Below are 23750 nucleotides of genomic sequence, written 5' to 3'. Positions count from 1 at the left end.
AATTCACTAGACACAATATGTAGTGTTAATATCTTTTTTCCCCGCAATTATTACAGATAAACAGTAGCACCAATAAATAAAATGATAACAAATATTAAAATTAAAAAGGAGATTCGAGATGTAGAATTTTCTATTTTTCCTGTTTCTTCTTTTTACATATATAAAAAAAAAAATCGTAGTGTCTATTTAATCCGAATCACACATATACATAAACATATATATATATATATACAAACACATAGCCAAATATATATATAGTATGTAGATGTATATCTAACCCTTGTCTCAATAGGAATGTGTAGGGGTAGGTGTTAGAAATTAATTAAATAACTGCCCATAACATGCTACTGACTCTGCCAACAATTGGGGAGAGATGGGGCGGGACAACAAGGTCAAATTTATACACAACCAGTACAAATAAAAAAAAGAAAAAAAAAAAAAGAAGGGGGGGGTGGCGAAAGAGGTACGGCTTATAAATAGTTGAAATTAAATATTAACAAAGAATACTGAAAAATCCCTACTCTTTAATTAAATTATGTTTAATTTCTAATTTAAAAAGGGATATTAAATAAGTATATAAAACACTTTCTCTTCCCTCCCCCCCCCATCGGAAGCCTCTGTCTTGCACACGATGCAGTATTTTACTTCGCAGATGCAAGCACCCACCCGTGGTTTTTTTTTTTTTTCCTCCTTCTGAAAGCCATCGGTCAGATGGGGAGTTCCTAGTGGTTAGTAGTCACTTGTTGTGAGTCTGTTTTTAGAATGTCTTGTCTTTTTGGAAGTGTTCCGTGTTGTACATTATCAGGCGCTGAGAATTCAATTGTAGATGATGTTTGGCAGCATTCTGACACAGACCGAGTACCTTTTTGATTATTATTATTATTATTATTAATAATAATTTTAATCACAGAACTAGATTATATATATCCACATAGATGTACAAACACGCTTTCGGGGGGGGGGGTGTGTGCGCGCGTGTGTAAGGTGGGATCCACGTACACCACAGCATCTATTGCCGATAGACACATGGCCAAGATGCTCAGACATGGCTCAGGGGACCCAGCTGCCTTCGCATTTGATGCCCCAGCCCAAGACATGAAAAAGGGGCTTGGTATTTACAGTACGTCATAAAAAAAAATGGACACGGATGTTCTTAAGGGTCATTCACACTGGGCATGCAAACTGAAGGCAGCAAGAGTTGCTTTCTTCCCTCCCCCCACCCCCCCCCTTGAATCTTGGCATACATATATATTATTTTTATATATATATATGTATAAAAATAAATATATATATATAAAAAAGAGAAAACCACAAACATACATACACACAGACACAAACGCACACATCCGCATACACACACCCCTACTGTGTATATACTTTTGATTAATATCCCTTTCCAGAAATGTTCCATAAGCATCTTGGATGCTCTTGAGTGGCAGCTCTGTGCATGAAGAAAGCAGACAGGGCTGAACAACTGTGTGGCTATGCACCGGTCCCCATTCTTGCTTCAGCACACTGTAGGCCTTGTGTCCTTTTGCAGCCACCAAGGGCAGGAAATCTAGACTCCTGTGATACTTCCTTGAACAGAAGGTTAGTGCGCATCAGCTGCCCACCATCCTTAAGAGCCAGCATGTCTCTCTGGCAAAGTTTCTATAGCAAACAAAGTCAACGCGAAACGTACACTGACATCCCATGTCCCAGCAAGGCAGGCAGGTTATGAGACGAGTAAGGGTGAAGGTTGGGGGGGAGAGAGGGGAGGAGAAATCCTTGATCATGCAGATGGCCATTTGCTTGGCCTTTGACCCATCATCGCACCCTTGGATGCCGCTCTTTGGAACTCCCCGCTCATCCTCTGTTATCACCTCTCCTCCCTGTCCCAGGCAAGGAGAGGTTTGTGGTACAGCACACTCTGTAGAGAAACAGCGGAGGCCGCACAAGTCAGTTAGAGTTAAGAAGTTTACACCCAGCGCTTCTACTCAAGTCCAGTCTTAGCTTGTTTCTTATGCCCCAAGTAGCCCGCTTGTGTCCACAGCAGTCGACTATTATCCAGTGAAGACACCAATAACATTAGCAATGTTAAAAAAAAATAATCAGTATATATATATATATATATATAATATATATGTGTGTGTGGTTAAAATATACATATATGTATATATAGATGTGGTTAAAATATATATACATATATATATATGTATATGCATGTATACACACATATATATGTATGCATGGGAAAACCCATCAAATACACCTCTATAGTCTTCCTGGCTCTGTTTTTTAGCAGCATGAAAAGAAAAATAAAATAAAACAGTCCAAAACCCAAAGGTGAATTCTGTGCGGCGGGTGCCTTGGGGAATGTTCCTTCCGGAGTCCATCGTCCGTACTGAAAGTGCTGTGCTCTACCGATCCTTCATTTTTAGGGTTCATTTGGATTAGTGTTTTGTTTTGTTTTTTCTGTCCAGGCGAGAAATCAGGCTCCAGAAACAGGGCTGTTCCCCCTTCTTTTCCGCTGCTCACCGTCTTGGTTTTTCACATCTATCAAAGAGGGAAGGAAGAAAAGAAAGCAAGGTTAATGTTTGTGATGGGGTTGCTAGCAGGGCAGGAAAGTAAGGGAGGTGGCTAATGTGTTTAAGAGCATGGTGTTAAGACATGGCATGGTGTCACTGGTGGTTAACTGCTGCACAAATGTGGCAAACCAGCTGAGAATCTCAACCCTCAAATGCACCAAAGAATTGTTTCCCCAGGCTCACCTTGATGGGGCCAGGGAGGGATACTGGAAGAGGGGTAAATTTAGGAGCAGAATCAGAGCCTTCCTCACAGATGAGTTGAGTGTCTTGTTTGCACCCTCTCACTCCATGCACACAGAGATACACACAAACGCACAGAAACACAAGGCTAAGCAATGCATGCATGCAGATATATTCCCTCAACTCTCCACCCAGCCCGCTGTTTGAGTTGGAAGCAGTGCAGACAACAAGGCATCATGCAGGCAAAAAGGTGAAAATAAAGTGCCTGTCATTCCACTAGCTGCCATAAGCACAACTTAGCACCAGACAACAGCAGCAGCAGCCTGAAGAAGCAGCAGGAGAAATGAGACTTCACCCTCTCCTGTAGAGCCCAATTCTAATTCTACTAGAAAAGACATAGAATCATAGAATTGTCAGTGTTCAAAGGGACCTCAAAGATCATCCAGTTCCAACCCCATTATCATGGGCAGGGACATCTCACACTAGATCAGATTGCTCAGAGCCCCAGCCAGCCAGGCCTTAAAAACTTCCAGGGATGGGGCTTCCACCACCGACCTGGGCAACCCATTTCAGCATCTCACCACCCCATAGTGAAGAACTTTTTCCTAATATTCCATCCGAATCTACCCACTTTTCGTTTTGCTCCATTCTGCCTAGTCCTATCACTACCTGACAGCCTACAAAGTCCCTCACTAGCTTTTTTGTAGGCCCCCTTAAGATACTGGAAGGCCACAATAAGGTCTCCTTGAAGCCTTCTCCAGACTGAATAAACCCAACTCTCTCAGTCTGTCTCCAGAGAAGAGGTGCTCCAGCCTAACGAGCTTTTTATCTACAAACAGGTAACTTACCCAGTGCCATGACTTCCTTCTGTCTTTCTGGCCAACACACCAGCTCTGAAGACCTTCTATAATGCAACTTATCCCACCACAGAGAGGGACTAGTAAGAGAAACTAGTAAACTCTGTCTGATGTCATAACTTCTTCGGGGTATTCTTTCTCTTTGTGTTTGTTACTATTTCTCACCCTTCAAACTCTCTAGGCTAATTTCCAGTTATTCTGGCGTTTGGGAACAGGAGCAAAGGAAAAAGGTTAAAGTTAGGTCTGGTTTCCTGCTTTAGGGATTATGCTCACTGGGAGAAGTTTAACTTCAGAAGCTGTTCTACTCTGGCTTCTCCATCAATTATGTTCCCACTGAAATTACAGCAACCCAGAAAATTCCTCTGTATACAGAGCAGTTTCCACTATGCTGACACTGTCAATACGTCCCTGATTTGGGCACAAAGCATTTTTACATCAAAAGGAAACATCTGCCACAGTCAGCTAGCCAACTCCAGGCAGGCAAATGGATTGCTCCTCTTTCAGGGTACAGCCACAGATGACCCCAGACCTCTCTCCTTTCGTCTCCCCCAATCCAGCCACTGCAGTATTCTTGACAGGAGGAATTTCCTAGATCTCCATGAAAGGAGTCGCAGCCAAGGGCTCATCAGCAGCTCCATTTCTACATCTCCCTCTGGATAGCTAGGATGATCCTACACCAGAGATGCACATGCAGCTGGTGCAAATCAAGAGACCCCACTGGATTCACCAAAGCACTCAGGCGAGAACCAAGAATCAGTTTCTGTGTGTGCTTATGCCACACATGGTATATGACAGGTAACACTCAGAGGCTACATGCACAGCATGGATCTCTGAACACTAACCACACAGTACCTTTGTGTCTCCCACCTCACCTCTGCCTGCCTTCACCCAGAGACACACTTAATTCTGCTGTATCATACCTCACAGCCCTGAGTGCAGCCCCTCAAAATATAATGCTTGCTAAGACATGGACAGGGAAATGTGAGCACAGTGTAAGAGGACAGGGTGCCCTTCCTGGCTTTCAGAAAGCCAAAGAGGCAAAGGAGAATGCAGGGACAGTCTTGAAGGAGGCTCCTGGCCTGGCTTTCTTCACTTGGTATTTCGAGTGTCCACAAGCCACATAAAAAGGGCTTGGAAGACAGGGGTGGTTAAATGCTAGTCAGCTAAGGATTTATCTTTGTCCAACACTACGCTCAGAGTTGCATACAGATAATGTACAGAGGGATACAGACCCTCCCCCTGGCTACCTCAGCAACATGAACTCTGTTACCTTGTTCTACAGGAAAGGATACTTTAGACACAAACATCCCATCTCTGGGAGCCATCCCCATCCAAGTCCTGACAGTACATCTGAAACGCACAGACGCTCTTTGACACAGGGAAACTCTGTCCTCATCTCAGTTAGCTCCTCTGCCTTCAGGCCCACATAGGACAGAGAAAAGAAGCAATCACATAGCACTGGTGCCAGAATTCAAGCCAGAAGCAAGCTCCCCCCTCTTTCTCTTTCTCTCTCCTTTCTCTTATGTGTGTTTCTTTCATCCTTCAAGACACAAACCTGCAAGTGCGCTCGTTTAACTCAAGCTGCCTCGACTTGCAACGTGAGTCTGTGAATTTGCAGGAACATTTACAGGTCTGGGGATCTTGTACAAACAAGTGCTTTCTCCTCTCTGAGCAAGGCTCACAGTGACTGCAAAAAGGCAAAAGGAAAGATGTCTAAGCTACAGCGCTTCAGCAGAAAGAAAATACACATGCAACACCCTAAACATCAGAGCAATCCCCTTGCCCCCTCCCACAGCCCCCACGCTGCCCTCTGGAGCGTTGTGGGCTGATGGATTTTCCAGCAGCACCCCAGCAGCCCCAGGACAGCACCCCCTTGCAATAGCGTAAAAAGGAAAGAAAACAGGCTCTCTGCACAGTATTCACAAATGCTGCATTGGATCCATCAGCAAGGGCCAGAGGGAGGAAGAAGGGGAAAGCAAGGATAGGAAGGTGAGAGGTCCCAACAAGCTACTGATGTATCAATGAAAGGGATTCTCCAAAGTGAGCCATTCAAGTAGAAAGAGGCCAGCAGACAAATGAGTTAAATATAGAGGGTCTCTCCTCCTCTGGAAAGCAGTTAGGCTCCAGCATCATGTGCTCACCCCTGCAATCAGCACTGCTCTCCTTTCTGTAAGCCCCATCCCAACCTTGCCACCTAGGACTCTCTTACAGAGGGGTTCTCAATTTACAATGCAGAATTCTGTGAATCATTGTGAGAGAGGGAGAACAAAAGAGAGAGAGACAGGGAAAGAGAAGCCACCAAATCCAGCAGAAAGGGAGAAAAAAAAGAGAGCGAGCCCCCAATTCCCAAGCACTCCCTCTCTGGCTTCCCACCATCTCACCTCTCTTCTGAGCCTGTGACTCCATCAGACACGCACACACACGTGCACACACACACACGCACACACATGCATGGCAGATGCCAGTCTGCCTTGTCACCAGTCATCATAGCAGTGAGGGCACAAGACAAGTGAGGGAAAGCAGATGACAGACTCATAACTGGAAGGCATGGAAAAGAGGTGCAGGGCACTTGCCCACCCACCCATGCTCATGTGCCTGGGAACATGGCTGTCACTGATGATTAGAGAGCAAAGCAAGCTAAAGCCACCTTCCCCAGGACACCCTTAGTGCCAGAGCAGTGCCACCACCACTGCTGCCCCTGCATGATCTGCAGCCCACCAGTGACTGGCCGAGACAGGTGAGATTTGAGTGAGCAGCAAGCAGGCAGATTGGTTTGGGGAGAGGGAAGGAAGAGAATCTAAAAGCAGAGGACACAAACGTACAAGCTGGGTGGTTTGTACCGGCCTTTCTTGCGCTTTCTCTTTTGACCCTTCCCCTTTCCTCGCTTTGATTTTCTGGAAGAAAAACAACAAAAAAAGAAAAAACAGAGAGAGAGAGAGAAGGAAAGAAAGGGATAGAGAGAAAACGGAAGAAAACGCAAGGAAGAAGAGAAAAAAAAATACAGCCATGTGCCTTGCTGGGCTGAAGGAAGCACATGAAGCAGGACTGGAGAGCAAGTCCTGGGGCAGAAGCACACATCTCCACCTCATACACGCATTCACTGGCCCTCCTGCACTCCTGCCAGGACCACAACCAGCCTGCCTACAGCCAGTGCCAGGGCACTCAGCAGAGACTACCTCCAGCAGGGGTGAATTTGCTGGAGCCTCAGAGGGGTACTTTCACCCTCCAGAAAGGGGCAGTGGGACAGGGACAGGGGGTGAGAAGGAACAGAAAGCTTTGTGAAAGCATCACACAGCTGCGGTGAGTGCACACAACCATACCAAGCGACAAGCATGGGCACGCACTGACTGACGAGGCAACCTGAGTGGTGGGGCTCTCCCCAAGGAAAGGGAAACTGCTCTGACCTGACACACTGCCCAGGACCAGGCCCAGAACCAGGCCTAGCAGCATGCAGCTGAGCTCCAAAAGCTCTGCTGCAGGGCTGGTGATAATCCTGCCATGGGACAGGAGCAAAGGAAGCCAACCTCAGCACCCTGCAGACAAGGGGAAAGACTTGATCTACACAACAATGCTGTGTGGGAGAGGACTATCTATCCTGAAAGCTGTGCTCACCCACTCCACCTCCTTCCTGCCTGTGGTTCAGAGGACTCAGAGATCTCACTGGTATGTTATGTCTAGTAACATACCTTTTGGCAGCCTCCATCCTGAGTACCAAAAGAGAAGCCTGACCCAGTTATGACACCCAGGAGGCAACCAGCAAGCAGCTTTCAGATCTTCCCTCCTTTCCTTCCCTCCCCTCCCCTTTCACATGGATCTGCCACACAGACAAGCAGATAGAACCAAGACACTGTCTCCATTCTGAAAAATTCACCAGTGGCTCCTGATTCTTGGTTGGAGCTGGGACAGGCAGGGGCTGGGACCTGCAGGCCTGGACACTAACCAATGGCCTAAAGCCCAATGAGAGTGCAGAAAGAGAGGGAGGCTGGAGCCTGCACATCTCCTTCAGCCATGTAAGTGCAGGACCAAGGCAGAGACATGCAAGAAGGCCTGGGGCAAAGCGCCAGGGTTTGTCAGGCATGTGAACCTCAGCACTGTGGCAGCTCAGCTAAGGTTCCCTTGTTCCCTGACACAGCCCATCTTGAGAGGGAGTTGCCAAGGAGACATAGAGGGACAAAAGGGAAAGCACCATAGGTGTTTCTTAGGCCCCATTCAAGCTGTCTCATTGAAACAAGTGTCAGAGCATCAGCTCACTTCAAGCCTCTACCCTACATGTCAAGAATCATAGGGAGGCAGCGAGGGGAGCAAAATTGACCTAAAGGGAGGAAAGGGGCACCAATATTCAATTCAGCAAAAAACAAAGCACACCAATCTCTCCCATCCCCTCCCCAGGGAGTGCAGAACTAGCAAAGAGCAGGCAAGGTGCTGTTAGAAGAGGAAAGGGAATGCAACACAGTCTGGACTGGCTGCTTCACCCACACCCCATCCTCACCAGAGTTCACACAGACCCAACTCTCGCACACCTTCAAACCATAGAGCCACGTAGATCAACCGTCCACAACAGGGCCCTGTACAGACAGGATTGTTGGCTGCACACAGTCCAGTGCAGCCAGAAGATTTCCATGGGGAGAACAGGATGGAAGGCAGCTAGAAATACACAACCACCAGGAGAGGGGTAAAAGAAGTTCTTTCACTCTCCCACTTGCTCTCTGTCTCTTTTTCAGCTTCATCTCCATCTCCCAATATTCACCTCCTACCTCTTCAACTCCGCACCTCTAAATGGCAGAGTCACTATTCCAGCCACATGCAGTCCAGCTGAGCCTCTTCTCCAAAGAGGACACTGTTTCTTTTCAATGTTGTTCTACAGTTGTGACTGTTCCTGCAACTACTGCAGGATGAGAGCTTATTTCTCTACCATACACAACTTTTTTACTTTTGGGAAGAAGGGAAGGTTGTGCCTTAAATCCCCTTCAGGGCACCAGAGAAAAATCTCAAGAAAGACTCCACCAAAATAGAGTTAGAACATCCACCTCCCTTTACACCCTTCCAGGCCAGCACCCAACCGAAACCAGCATCACATCCTACATGGCATCAGTCCTGCCTCCACCAGGCCCCTATTGCAACCTCTCCCTGTAGTCAGCAGGTTCCTACCCAAGCTGCTGCAAAAGAAGCCAGCAAGTACTCACTCAAGCATTAAGAAAAAAATTAATAATAAAGAAAGGGAGCCTTTTGCAGTAACCAGAAACACCCCAGGAAGAGGGAAGGGAGAATGAGGGCTGCACCTTGAATCCATTCTGGTAGGACACACACGACGGGACTTCCCTGACTCGGGATAAAACATTAGGAATGACCGCCACGGCTGTGGGTCATGCAAGCTCCAGGTCTGGGGTATGAAGGAAGGACCGTCAGATCTGGGTTTCTGTGCCCACCTGGAACGGATTCAGAGCGTCGCCCCATGCAATACCATATGCCATTTCCAAAAACACCTTCTCAAACTGAGCATCTCCAACCAGAGAAAAGGGCAAGGGGCAGTGGGGAGAGGAAATGCCAACCAACCACCAAAAGAGAAAGGAGGAAAGGCTTATCACTTACTTTTCTTGTTTGTTTTTGACATCTTTCTTTGGTCTGCAGGGGAAGATAGAACAAAGACCTCATTAGAAGGAAGCTCACCACATATGCTTCCAGTATTATCCCCAGTTCACAACAAATAGAGGGAAGGACATGTACAGTTGACACTGCACGATGTCCACGGCACAGGTTAAATGTCTTTGCTCTCCTGCTGAGCCCTGATAGCAGCCAGTGTCAAAAGAGTTTAGGTTGTAGGCTAGCACTGTCCACCTGTGGTATCTAGAGATGGAGGAGATTTGCCAGCAAAGGATTTCTTTTCCCAGGCTCAGCCATCGCACTACAAACCAACAGCAGAGACTGCAGAAGCCTCTGGCAAATAATCCCAACCCAACAGCAGAAAAAACAAAAAAGCTCAGAGTAAGTTTATTGCAAGAGGAACCAGTACTGCTCCATTCTCACCTGCAGTCACATTTACTGTGCTGTAAGAAGCTCATGTGTGCTATGTGCTGACTCTGATGGGGTTTAATTCTCATGATCTGGAATGAAAGAAACAGAGAGGGTCACTGCCCATTCACTATTTATATTCACAAATTAGCCCACTGCATGGCAAAGCATCTGCACCCCAGGTGATCCTGGGAAGAGCACGGTGAAGTTTGAGTTGGCTTTGAGGCCCCATTCTTCCAGTCAGGGAAGGTCTTTGATCACAAGCAAGCAGCAACACCAGACTCGTGCCAAAGCTCTGTTTGCTCATGCATGCAAGGTGCCAGCACTGGTGGACTTCCTTGGAGACAGGCACGGGAGAGGGCGTAAAACCATAGCAAAGCTCTCACTGAGACATCCCTAGTCAATGCTACCGAGATAGTAATGGAGCATCCAGCTTGCCGTCATGTAGAAGCATGCTTCAGTCTAACACAAAAGCCAAAAGCAAAAATTCTGCATCCAACTCCTCTTCCCTAGGCCACCATTTCTTCACAGCTGACATCTCACTTTTTCAATGGCTCAACACACAACATGAATCTGGTGATGTGTGTTTAAAACAACTCTGCAGAGCCAGATACTGCCCATTCCTCAAGCCCCAGGTGCCTCCAGGGAAGTTGTATTACATGTATTGTCACAGCCTCTCAACCCAGAACCTGGCTGGATCCCATTTGCACCAGAAATCTGCCTCCAAATTCTTTACAGGCATGCGAGCATACCAGCCAAAAACTGTAATTCAACAAGGAATGGTAGGAAGAAAACCATCCCTACCTACACCATGCTAGTATGCTCTGGCCCAGGCTGGAGCCTGCAAGTGGAAAAGCAGTATGGGGAACCATGGAAGAGCACAGGCAGGTTCTCCGCAAGAGTTCAAACACCACTCAAAGGACAGGTAAAAAGAGCTCGCTGGTTAATCACTTAGTTCTGCATGTCTCTCATCCACATCAAAAATGATGGCAATATATACAGTGGGCATTCAAGAGGCTAAGAACAAAAGCAGGTGAGGGAGCTACGGGTTAAGGGTAATAGGTACCAGCACCATTGTGGACAGAAGCTGGCATCCAGGCTGGCAGACAAGGGCAGTGACAAACCTCTCTAAAAGCAGAGTTTGCACCCTCCCCCTGACTATCAGGGCCACTTCTGGCTCTTCCAAGGAGTGAATTCAGCAGCCTCCAAACAGAGGAGGAGGATGCCCAGTCACAGAAAGGCTTTTCCACTTCACACTGAAGCAGTGTGTTTCTTAGAGCCCCTTTCCACCCCTGTTGTGCCAGTGTAGCTAATGACCCAAATCCCCTGCTCTGTTGGTAAAAGCTGACCTCATATGCCCTCCATGAAATAGTACTGACTGGATTTTCCCTTTTGCACTACTCAGCTGCCTTCAGACCAACAGCTGCATGGACCAAAAGCAGAGTTACGGTGAAGCAAGAGTCCAAGGAGTATCTTCTTTGGGGCCTCAGAGGAAGCAGCAGCAGAATGCATCCTTTGTGTTCTCAAACATGAAGTGCTCCTTTGCAGGAATGTTCCTTTGCATGGTACTAGCTACTGTATTTGGGCACTAGCAAGGTCCAAAGAGATTCTCTTCCTAGCCTGGAAGAGACATGGACAACTCTTCTTTTAACTCTGCACAGTGTAACACTCATCATAAAGGTGGAGAGAGAGGTAAACCTTCCCAATCCAACACCTCCAGTTCCCTGAGGTAGACAGCTTTCCTCTGAGTTAGCTGGAAACCAGGACTTGGGGTGGCTGTGATGGCTGACTTGCTTACTTCCACCCATGTCAGTTTGCAAGCTGGGCCCTCACCTCCATTGTGACGTTGTACACATCCACAGGGACACATTCTAGGCCCTCATCGCCGCAGCAACCCGCACATCTCATCAGTGGCACACAGGATGGCTTGAATATGTACTCCACCTCATCAGGGTACTCCTGGAAAATGTCCACCAGGGTCTCAATTGTCCTGCAGAAGCTGCGCTCGTAGACTTCCAGGAATTTGATAACTAAAAGGAGGAATGGAGGGAATAAGTTAATGCAAACTTAGCTCAAGAATGTCTAGTGCTTCACCCCTTAAAATGAGCCAGACAGTTGCAACACATCTACCCTATGCTCTTCACTAACAATCCTGAAAGCCTAACTCCTTTGTCTCTGCCCTAAGTGGGGAAGAGACGGTCTCTCCCTAACTGCTGCTTCAGATCAGAGGCAAATTAGACAAGAGTGCCTTGCTACTTTTGCCTCCCTAGCACCATGATGCATCCCACCAATGCCTCCTCCCCAAGCCCCTTACCCGCTGCTCCCCATACTCTCAGATATGCTGCCACTAAGGACAGTAGCCAAAAAACACCTGAGGCTGCTGCGGAGGAGCTGCACTCTGGATTTAGACACTTGACTGGTTTGCCTTTTACCTCCTTTCAAAACAATAAATAGATGACCCAGTTGGTTAGAAAAGGCAAGGGGATAAGCCAGAAGCATCCTATCTACAGATGTTGACACAAAGACACTCCAAGAGCAAGCAGAGCATTCTGAACCGTGCATCCACATATCTTCACTCTTCCTGTCAACTACCTCTCTTGCCCATGCAGAATATTCACCTCAGCAGGCCACAACAGCACCTGCTAAGAATCACAGCCTCCATGTCTCCACACTGACCACTTTCCCAGATGAAGAAATCAAGCCACCCACTGAAAGATTCAAAGCAAGCCCACAGCACCTCCAGGATTAACTAGACAACATACTTGGCTACTGAACCACAGTGAGGCACTGTGGGAGAAGGGGAAACAGGGTGGATCTGCCATTATCCTCTGCCTTCCCTACAAATGGAGCAAACACAAACTGCTCGTGATCTGCACTGATTTCACAAGCCTTTCTCAGTGTTTCCCAGTCTCTTGCCAAAGCTTCATTTTGCTGCTTGGTCAAGGGTTGGAGAGATTTAAAGAGATGAGAGATAGGATAGATAAGTACACATGCACAACATCCTGCTGCTAGCACAGTTTTGCAAACAAGTGAGCACCTGAAGCCCTCTAGGCCTCCTAACTCTACCAGTTGTCAGGTAAAAGAGGATGTCTCGGAGAAGAGGGTAATAGTACACACAAAGAGACGGTACCTGCCCCATGCAGTTATGCACTATAATGATCTACCTATACAATATGCAGTGTCCTACAGCACCAATGTTGATAACTCTGAGTGATAAGAGCAAACTGCTTGCATCATGGAAAAAAAATGGTCTCCAGTAAGCGTTTCTAAAGTGCCCTGAACTTGTGACAAACTGGCATAAAGGTTACTTTGCCACAAAACTGCAAAAACTGCAGGGCTCGGAGCTCACAGCTCGCCGTTAATTGTTAAAAGTTAATTCTAGGTCATGCAGAGCTGACAGTGCCACAGTGCTAAGAGCAGTACAAGAGGGGAGGTGCTTCCATCCAGGGCATTTGAAGTGTCAGAGAGTGTGAGCAGCTATTAAAAAAGAAAATGGCTTGTGAAAGGGAAATGTAGCCTGGCAGGCATGGGCTGCTTGTTGGTATTCCTTGTCTAGAAAACAGCCTGCTTCTGTTCCTTGTCCCTTCCTCTTCCCTCCTCCTCTAACTGCAATATGACTCCTGTCTGTTTTCCTACCTTGTCCGTGGCTAACTCCTTCTTCCTGTTCCCCTTTGGAGTGACCTTAGTCACCAACTATGTTCCAACAAGTTGAACTATTTAATAGGTGGGAAATTCTGCAGGCACAATGACAGCTGCTGAACTATGCTGTTGATTATTCACACTGCACCAGGAGAAAGGATCTGGGAACTCTGGCTGTAAAGGCACAGCTCTGGATAAAAACTGCTTGCAGACTGATGCTGAGGGGAAGGAGGGAAGAAAAGAGGGAGGGAAAGTAGAAGTATGTGTGCAGGTCAAATGCTGCTCATGAAAGTACTCTGGGGCATCAAGGAGGCAGAAACAGTAAAAAACTGAAGTGAAAACTGATTCATGCCTGCCATGCTTTCTAAATGTTTGGATGGCACAAGCAACTGGATTACAGCAGAGGATCCAGACTACAGATCAGCCACGGAGTAGCACATTCAATGTCTCCTCTAGCACCTTTACTGTCATGGCCTGATGACACTTGAGATCTAAGAGACATGACAGGAACAAATCTTTCCCATAAAGAATATGAGACTTTTTTCCATTTTTTTAGTATATGATGATTTTCCAAAGTCTGAATCAGCCTCTGATAAAGAAATGAAGAATCTTTCTCCAGCTACCAGTCAGAAGACCCTGCCACAAAGGGCACACTGCCTTGATTTTGCTGGACGCAGAGCACTCACATGGAAACAGTGCAACACTCCATAGTTCATTTGCACAGTGAGCACCCAAACCAGAACACATGACCAAGGTACAGTCATCCTCACAGCAAAGCTCTGCCCCTGCTACTGTACCTACACTTACTCCTGTGTAGTGGGAGTCATATTCCACACTTTGCCAGGCTGATTCAGTCTATGTTTCCTTTCCTTGGTTGTATCAGGGTCAGAAGGAGATCTGTGTTTTCATAGGGAAACATAGGAAGGTCACTGAAGGACTAACACCGCTTGGCCTGCTCCCTTCCTGCAGTTTCGGATTCAGCCCACGTTAAAAGTTAATCCTGCATTTAACCCACACCCTTACCCTGCAAAACACCTCCAGATTTGAGTCAGAGGTTCTTCTTTGTGAATGGAGGGGGAAATAAGGTTAAAACCCAGTCAAGGCCCACATCAACTCTTCAGGGCAGACACAGACACAGCCACAGCAGGCAGGATTAAATCCAAACTTGGAGCAGTCGAGTGGGAACATGCTAGACTAGAAAAGGAGCAAGTCCGTGATCATTTTGTCTCCCTCCCCATCAATGGCTTAGCAGCAATACAGACACACTGTTCTTTTAAGAATAAAAGTGCAGCCACAAGTGCTGGTGGTTTCCTTTATTTATACCAGCAAATCTTTTCTTGTGAAACATACAAAGAGTGTTTGTCTGACTCTTCTACATCTTCTCATGCCACAAAACATGTGCAAGGCTCTCTTGAGCACGAAAGGGTAGGGGCTGAAGGCAAAACTGAAGTCTCTGACTGGAGTATGTCCATCCCAAATAAAACCTGTCACAGCTCAAAATCTCAAGAGAAAGCACAAAATGGCCAATGACATAAAATCACCTTTCACCTCAACACCAAAGCCCCGGGGACCTTCAGTGGAAGGAACTACAGGACTATCCTTGTGGAACAGAGGCACATCATCATCTACTCTTCACAGAGGAGAAACTGAGGAACAGAGAGGACCTCCAAGGTCACACAGGCAGGACAGAAGTAAAGCCAGGAAGGTAATGCCAAGAGTCCTGATTTCTAGCTCACAGATGTATTTGCATTGCAGAACCAGAAATAGCACCACAGCAACAGGACCAAAGTCTTACCGCTCACATTACCAGACCAACTTCTCATGCAATCCCATCAGCTTTTTTGAGAGAAAATGAAGTTGTTTGGTTCTTCCCCTTTCCAGGAAGGCAGTCAGACAATGAATGGCACAGATGAGTATACTAGCTCTTTTCTACCAACAGCAGAGAAGTGGTTACCAAAATAAGCCTCACAGCAGGCTCCAGCGTGATCCCTCTGGAGTCACTGAACCTTCTTCTGTTGACTTCAGCAGGAGCAAGGGTCAAGCACAACAGGCAGCGGCCCACAAGCAAATCAGAAATTTTGCCCATGCAAAATGGATACCCACCCTATACACAGTCTGCCGCAAACTTCTGTCAATGCACATACCGTGTGTCACATCAATAAAGTTACAGAAATGGAAATCGAGTGTGACCAAACAAAAAAACAAAGAAAAGAGTCAATCTGGGCCCACACTGATAGAGCCCTCTACTGACCTCCTGCTGGAATAACGCTGGAGGTCACAACCCATGGGGACCCTTCCAGACTTTCACCAGACCCTGCCACACAGTGCATGGTCTGCTTTACTATAAAAGTAAGGCAGAAACCTGGTCGGAATAGTCTTAAAGCAGCTGATGATCACCTTTACTTGTAGGCTCCAAAGTCCACAGCCATTTTACCTCACTTCTGAACCAACAACTGCAGACAGAAAGCTAACCTCCTCCAGTACACTGGGCATGACTAGATAGGGCACTTGCAGGAGGCACCTCTGACTAACCTGGGGGCTGACTGCTCTTCTGGCCTACATTTACAAGCACAGGCCAACAAGGCAGACGACACTGCCACAGCCTGGCCTTTGGGCAGCTGGACAGACAAAAAAAATCACAATGGTTGCAGAGACACCACCTCATTACCTCAGCAGGCAATGGCTCCGCCTATATTGGACCACCAGCTATGAATTAATTAGAACCTATCAGATCATACTGCTGTCCCCTGAATCTCTAGGCTAAGCCTGCTAGCTCAAACCGGAGTAAAAGGGTGTATTTTTTTGAGCCTGGCTCTGTACAGTGTTTAGTAATATCCTGACAGGGGCCAGGGAGGGGGGAGGTACCTGCGACTGTCAGGAGGCACCACTACTCCAGAAAATCATCCTGTGGCTGCCCTTTTCTCCTCGTCTCTCCCCCTGGAGACTCACCACCTGGCCCTCTGGGGAGAGTGTTGAAGCCCTGCTTCAGCCTTTGTTCGGGGATCAGCCCAGGCCACCCAGCCGGCCACTGCTGAGGAAGAGGTGGGCGGTGAAGATGACAAATCCCTTCCTACGGCACTGTGGCGAATCCCTAGCAAACTGTTCACCACTACTCAGCTCTTTGTGTGCTCGCGTGTATATATATCTCTCTCTAAATGAGCGTGTGTATGTGCACGAGTGCACGCACGCAGTTTTCATCAGAGTTGTGGGAAGCCAGTGGCTGCCTGCACCGGCCCTTCCTTTCGGCCCCGCAGCTGCCACGGGGCCCGGCCCTATGGTCCGGCCCACGGCCGCCCCGGACCCGCAGTGGGGTCGCAGGGGGCGGCGTCACCGCCGCGAAGGTACTGATGGCTGAGACGCCTCCCGCCGGCAGCCCCCTACTCCCGCCGCCGCCGCTCCCCGGGAGGTGGCGGTGTTGTCCGCCGGTGGCTCCAGGGGCTCGGGCCTCTTTCCCCCGAGCCCCCGGTCGCCCCCGCCCGCGGGAAGCTGCCCAGCGCTTACCTTCATTGGGTTTCCGCTCCCCATCCCCCAGGGCAGGAGCAGCCTTCGATAACTGCAAAGATAATAGAAAATCAGTCACAACACGGAGCTGTTACGCGGTCCCGGGGCGCGGGAAGACTCCCGGGCCCGTCGTCGGTGCCTCGTCTGGAGGGGGGCAGATGGAGGCCCCGGCGGGAGGGGGCGCCCCTGAGGCGGAGCCGATTCCCTCCCGCACCCCGGCGGGCACAGAGGGAGCTTTTGTTCCACTTGTCCCCCTGCACGCCGAGAGGGACACAAGCCCAGGGCTGAGTGAAGGGGAAGGGAGGAGGGAGGCAACCGGGCCTCCAACACACTGGGCCTGAGAGAGGCCCCAGAAGAAGAAATGCGTCCCTCAAAAGCAGAGCTTTAAGTGATTACAATCAAAAACCGGAGGGCAAATCTGGGCCCAGAGCCGAGGGGAAATAGCAAGGTTGACCTTCTACTGCTGATATGACTGGTGGGCCTGGACACAGCCTGCTTTTCAATTCCAGGCCTCCATTTCCCCCATAAAGTTGAATCTGGCCCTGGAGGGCATAGAGGGGAAAAAGGCAGCCAGGTGTGAAAAGGCATCGCTCCTCTCTCAATGTCACTGGTGTCTATCTACTACTGAGCAGTTGTGGCCACTGAGGTATTGGTATATGGCCAGGTGTCAAGGCGATTAGCTGTGACAGCACTGCTTTGCCAATGAACACCACCAAACCACCCAGATTTCCCTCCTGCTCTGGAAGGGAGGGTGCTATGTGCCCTCACCTAACAGTCCCTGTCCCCAGCTCCTTTCCCTGCACTCCCCACTGCTATCCCTGGGCAAAGATGACCAAAAAGGCCCAAAGCTATGCATTTGCTTCCGCTGCCTTTTGGGATAAGGGGCATTTCCAAACTGCTGACACAGGCAGGACTGACAACCACCAGACCAGGATGGAGAAGTGTTAACATCGCTTCACTAAGGAAGTCTTTTTAATTCCAGGTTAAACAAAAACTCCACTCATCCTGCTCTGCCTGATGATTTTCGCTTTGACGTAACTTTCCAGCCAAGTCAGGTTTCCCCCTGCTGTTCTGTTCTGAAACACAACCCAAAAATGCCTGTCTTTCCTGGCTTTCTTCAGTTCTCCAAGGTATGTTGCCACCTGTGTGATGCCAACCACCCCTGAACCTACTACCTTTCAGTAGAGGGCTAAAAAGAGTGTGGTGATACATACAAAATACTGCTTCATCAGCAATATGCTGCATCTACACTCAGAAAAAGGCCCTCTGATCTTGTAGCCAGAGACAGAACCCACTTGAACAGGCAAAGCCCACTCCAAGCCCACAACAGGAATCTGCTAATGATGGTCTTTTAGGCAGCCCCATGGATAGGGAAGCACCACCACCGTGACAGCCCAAAGCCAGCTTGTAAAACAAAGGGGCAAGAGAGCTGGTGAAGCCCTAGAAGTCCCTCTCTCAGACGTTCCTTTGTGTCTGCGCACAGTTCCCTTTGTCTAAGGTCCCCCTGACCAAATTCCGTGCTTCTCATTTCAACCAGTCTTTCCATACCTGGGCAGAATCACCAGCCCAGACCTCTGAGAAGAAGGCTGTGTACCCAGTACTGTAACAACAGTTTAAAAAGCAGGTTCCTAGAAACAGTTTCATTCCTGAAGTGTGAAGGTCACTGCAACAGCACAAACAAAATGGAGGCAGAGGAAGTTGCAGTGGCCTTCCAAAGCCACTCAGTGCCTGACAAGCTATAGGTCAAAATAAAACTGCATCAAGGGCAGAAAAGCCTCAATCTGTGTTGAAGCACAGGAAGAGGATCATAAGCCATGTCAGTTTATCTAAGTCACAACGCCCCCAAGACCTTTCACAAAGGGATTTTTCGTTCACATACAGAATGACCATGACAGACTGCCCAAAATTAGCTCGAAGACACCTTGAGGGTCATTCTACCCATTCTCTACATGAGAGCACCCAGCCAGCTGCCAAGCCCTCTGCCTCCTCACATACAAGCACACATGGTGCACAGATGATGGGAGGGGCAGAAGCAAGATACACACTTTCACTTCTCATTTGCACCTGGCTAGCACCTTGCCTTGCCCCTAATGTACTGGAGCAGGACCCAGAACACTTCACCAGCACTCACCTAGACCTGAGTTGCAAGCAGACCGTAAGGACTGGAAACAAGATCAGTACAAAGTCTGCAGAGAGCTTCTGAGCATGCCCAGACAAGATCTCAGCAGAAACCCTAAAGGTTTCCCAGAACTATCAGTAACATGCTCTCTGCTCACTAAACCAAGAAACTATTCCATCCTTTCAGTAGTGCTTTTCACCTGTGGCTAGTGCTCTCAAAGCCCATCCACTAGAACAGCAAGTGAGGCACTGGCTTGTGCCTCACTTTCAAACAGCCTGCTACGTGTCAGACAGGGCAATGGGGAACCAAAAGTGTTTCAAGGGACAAACAGGCTCGGCATGCCCTTCAACGAGAGCCTGAAGGTCACGCTATCCCCTCTGCTAGCTTTTGGCATTACCCAACAGCTCTCTAACACAATTTCCTTCCAACAGATTTTCAACATTTCATAGAAATGTGGAGGCAACTCCTGGGCTCAAGAGTAGGATATATGAGCCCAGGAGTGGGGCTAACCAAGGGGAAGCTCCTTTCTGTGCCGTTTGCCAGTCACAGCAAATGCATGTCTCACAATGGAGAAAACCCCCCCGTAACAAATAAACCCACTCCACACCATCTCTGTGTCTGCACCTTCCTCATTTCCCTTCTCCCCACATCCCTGTCCAAATCAAGTTATCCTCTGAAGGGAGAGAAAAGGTTAATCAAGTCATTCCTCTCTATCACCCCCCTCACCACCAGCAGCAGCACTCTTTCTCTCCCTTCCCCTCCCCCTAATCTGTGCAGCCTCATTAAAAGAGCTTTGTAACTGTTTAGGACTGGAACAAACAATCCATCCACTTTGAGAGGGACTCTGGGACAGGAGTTAAGGCACTTAGGCGCTAGAAATTCTTCTCAGCGGTTTCTACTTAAGGGGCGGGCGGGGGGGTGGGGTGGGGAGAGACAGGACTCACTCCACTCGTCCATTGTACAAGCGAAGAGAGGTCATTAATCCCGCAAGCTGCCAGCACAGCCGAGGCACCTCTGACACGGAGCTGGACAGACAGGAAAGTTTGGGGGCTCAGAAATCAGAAAGCCCCTCTGAGGTGTCAGCAAGGGCTTCCCTCTCCCCTGCTCTCAAAGGTGTGCTGCTCCTCCCAGCCTGTCCTCGGAGCACTGGCCCAGAGTGGCTCTGAGGAAGGTGACCCATTGCATCCCAGCTGCCTACAAGCTGGGGAAGTAGGTTCTAGTGGCTCCCCATTGTGGCCTGGCACAGAGACACACCAAAAGCAGGGAGCCTGGTGGGTGTGCGATCATTAGCAGTCTAGTCACAGGCTTGGTCTCCCTCCCTCCATGTCTGATTACTGCCTATTCCCTATGGCACTACAGCTGACGTATCCAGGTCCCTCTGCAGTTCAGGGCAGGAAGGGAAGAGCTCCCAGACCATGATCCGGGGTGATCTGCTACCAGGCTGCTGCCAAGACCCACAAATGAAGATGGGGAACAACTTGAAAGGGACAACACCACAACCTCTCTGGTACCCATGGGGCATAAGACTGTGCACCACAGCTCAGCACAAACGAACAGCTGGGAGGGTGAGACTGCAGAACTACCTTTTCCTCCCTCTCCTGCATGGAAAGGCTATCGCCACCAGTGGTGGCAGACACCTGTGGCATCAGCACCACCCAGCCCCAACATCCCAGCCTTGCTGCAGGAGTGACCATAACAACTCTTCAAGCAAGGATGCATCCCCCTGCCACCTACACCACAGAAGCACTGATTCCCTGCATGATGCTTCTTTCACCTTCAGGAAAGCTGCCTGACAGGTACTGGATCCCAAATAAGCCTCTGCCAGGGCTTTTATTTAATGCTCGCCAATGTGCCTGGCTAGCTTGATAGGTTTTATTCAGCACAACAGCCAGATTAACAGTACAGATAAATATTATCATTAAAGCACAATATCCTAGTCCCAGCATGAAGAGTCATGCCTTCTGCCATGCCCAGAGTCATAGTCAAGCTGCCTACGTGAGATGTGCTGGTATTTCTAACGTTCCCATCACCGTGGTGCCCAGGCGATCAACGGACAAATAAGGACAGAACCAACGGGCAGACCTCACCGTCGATCTGCCCAAGCACTTATATGGCCCACGTGTCCCAACTATCTGAATATCTCACAACCTCTCAGGCATCTATTCCTGCAACATTTCCCCACAGCCCACCAACCTGTAATTCTTTATCCCTTTATTTACCCACCATTACTGTTTTTCTTTTCTCTTCAGCACCATCCTCCCACCTAGGAGAAGAGGCAGCACAAGACTTTCATGCAACTCCTAAGGAAAGACTGACCTGGACTCTACCTGATCCGTTGTTTCCTCCTCTGGGGAAGAGGAAGGGGAGGGGAGAAGGAGCAGGGGGAGGGCTAAAGGGTATTACCACTAGACACCAATACAGAGTTGTCTAACCTACAGCCAAGGAAAAAGACACTACAGTCTAAGTTTACTCAGAAGCTGGGAGTTAAAGAAATAAATCCCCAGTTCAGATGCTGGCAGAGAAGCTCTTGGAAAGTGGGAAGAATTGTCCAATGAGCCAAATCTGACAGGCAAGCAGCACAGAGCTGCTCTGTGCCACACTCGAGTGAGAGCTGTGCTTCGGTTCCCACCAAGCACAGCCTGATGTGCAGCTGTCATTAGAGAAACTGGAGATATAACAGGCTAGAAACAAAGCGTGCAGTGCCTGCATGACTTCAGTTACAGCTGAAATGGCTCCTAATTGGGGAGTTACCTTCCAGCATTGGTGCTGAACAAACTGATTAGTTTGCAAACGCCATTCATTTTCACGATTGTGGGAGATGACCTGCCCCCCTTTCTCTCCAAGTGCTGATGAGAAATGGAAGGAGAGAACTAACCTGTTATTTAAAACATAATCCATGCCCGCGTAGCCAACAGCCATTCTCACGTGGGCACTCTGTCTAAACCCCTTAATATCTCTTGGCAACACAGCCCTCTAAAAAGAGATTTATAGGCCAGGTTTGCAAAGAAAACTGGCTTTATTTTTGCTTTAAAGAAAAAAAAGAGAGAAAAAAAGAAAGATAAGGAGGAAGAGTTGGTTTCTAATTTCTCCAGAATGACAATGAGGCAAAAGTAGAAGTGACTGAGAAGAAGAGGAGAGAAAAATGCATGGTTTTATAATGTCAGTGTAAATACATGTATTCTGATTATTTCTTTTTAAATCTGGAAAAAATTCAGGATCTATTTTGTTCTCTTTGATCTCTATTTGTTTTTCCAGCTAGGTATTTTGAACTCCGATCGGCGGCATGAACCCAAGCTGGGACCCAAGGCAAATACCGTCGAAACACCCTTCTGCAATGTCAGGAGACCCGAGAACAGGAGGCAAGGCTGATGCAAGAAGCCAAAGCACTGCCTCCCTGCCCCGCGTCCCGCCGCACCGCCCCGGGCTCGGCCCTGGCCGCGGCCCTACTGCCACAGCAGCCCCACGCCAGGGCCGCGCAATGCTCGCACATGTGCGCGGGCACTCCGCACCGCGCGGTCGGCGGCTCCGGGAGCCCACGACGCGCCGGGCACCGCTTCTCCCCCCCGCCCCGCTGCAGCACTGCACGCACACACACGTGTGTGAGCTGCAGGCATATACCCGGACCTGCTGCCAGCGATGCGGCAGCAACCGCACTGGGCAGGTGGGAGGCAAGGGGGGCGGAAAGGGGGGGGGGGGGAAGGTGGAAAAAAGGAGGGGGAGGAATTTTTTGAAAAGAGGGGGAGGGCGAAGAAAAAATAAAAAGGGGGGGGGGGGAAGGAAGTCTTTGCCGCCGTCGTCCCCCGTACCCCACCGCCCCGCCCCTGTTCGCGGGACACAGAGCCGCCTGTGCTGGTCCCCGCCGCTTACCTCCGCGCTCTGCAGATAGAGCAGCGCCGCCAGCCCCCAGTGGATCCAAGTGAAGAGAAAGTTCATGGTTGCCGGCGCACGCCGCGGAACGGGGCCCGCCGCGCTCCGCCTCACCGCCGCCCCGCCGCCGCCCCTCCGCGCTCTCGCCTGCGCCTCCTCCGTGCCCGCCGCCGCCTCCTGGGGTACCGCTGGCCGGGCGCTGCTAGGGGCTCTGGGGAAAGGAGGTTTCCTCTTCGGTGTCTCCGGTTTCACCCCTCCATAAGGCCGGCTTTCCGCCGGCTCCCGCTGCTGTTTTCGGTGGGCGCTCCGCTGGGCCGAGCGCAGGCTCCACAGCCGCCCCGCCGCCGCTCGGCCCCCACCGCCGGGCAGTCCGAGCTCCACAGCGGCGCCCGTCCGCGGCCGCTCTCCCCGCACCGGGGCAGGCAGGCACCCGCACCGCGCTCTCTCGGTTTCACGCACTCACACCAAAGTTTGCGCGTAAAGTTTCAATGCATCTCTTCCTGCGCCCTCTCTTCGCGGTGGCTGCCTCCGGCGGCTCCCCGAGCCGGGGTCGCCTCCCTGGGGGAAAAGGACTGATCCCGCCGCCGCTGCTCGGCTCGGCCGCTGCTCGGCTCGACCCCTCTCCGCAAGTCGGGGTAGTGGTGGCGGAGGAGAGGAACAGAGCGCTTTCCTCTCGCCTCTCTGTCTCTGCCTCTCTCTCCCTATCTCTGTCCACCGCTTAAAAAAAAATTTAAATCAGAATATTAAAAAAAAAGGAAAAATCCAAACTGGCTAGAGAGGAAGGGAACTGGGACGGGAGGAGGCTCTGCAGGAAAGGGAGGGGAAAAAAATCCCAGCGGATCAAAGTATAGGTGGGGAAAAAATAAATTAATCGACAGGATAAAGCCAGGCGGCAAGCCAACAGCAGGTCCCGGTGCCTGGGGAAGGCTGCTCCCGCGGCGCGCTGTCCCCCGCCGGCCCGACGTGCGCTTCTGGCCCCGGCGCGGCGGCGGCCCCGCTCCGCGCTCTCCA

General features: G+C 49.5%; 1 protein-coding gene across 2 annotated transcripts; it reads right to left on the bottom strand.

Moving 5' to 3' along the window:
• Nucleotides 1-2305: 2305 nt before the first annotated feature.
• VEGFA (vascular endothelial growth factor A) lies at nt 2306-22805 on the bottom strand. 2 transcript variants are annotated; one of them, XM_054394277.1, is made up of 8 exons: nt 22740-22805; nt 16754-16805; nt 11447-11643; nt 9629-9705; nt 9194-9226; nt 6427-6498; nt 5160-5291; nt 2306-2535 (listed from the first exon to the last, which is right to left on the bottom strand). In XM_054394277.1, the coding sequence occupies exons 1-8, from the start codon at nt 22803-22805 to the stop codon at nt 2514-2516; spliced, it is 651 nt and encodes a 216-aa protein (XP_054250252.1). In that variant the 3' UTR covers nt 2306-2513. The 2 variants fall into 2 exon arrangements, with proteins under 2 accessions (XP_054250252.1, XP_054250259.1); XM_054394284.1 differs by lacking the exon at nt 6427-6498.
• Between the last annotated feature and the right edge of the window lie 945 nt (nt 22806-23750).

The sequence above is a fragment of the Indicator indicator genome, chromosome 2 (assembly GCF_027791375.1).
Source record: "Indicator indicator isolate 239-I01 chromosome 2, UM_Iind_1.1, whole genome shotgun sequence".
NCBI lineage: Eukaryota > Metazoa > Chordata > Aves > Piciformes > Indicatoridae > Indicator > Indicator indicator.
This window is presented reverse-complemented; position numbering and strand designations above follow the sequence as displayed.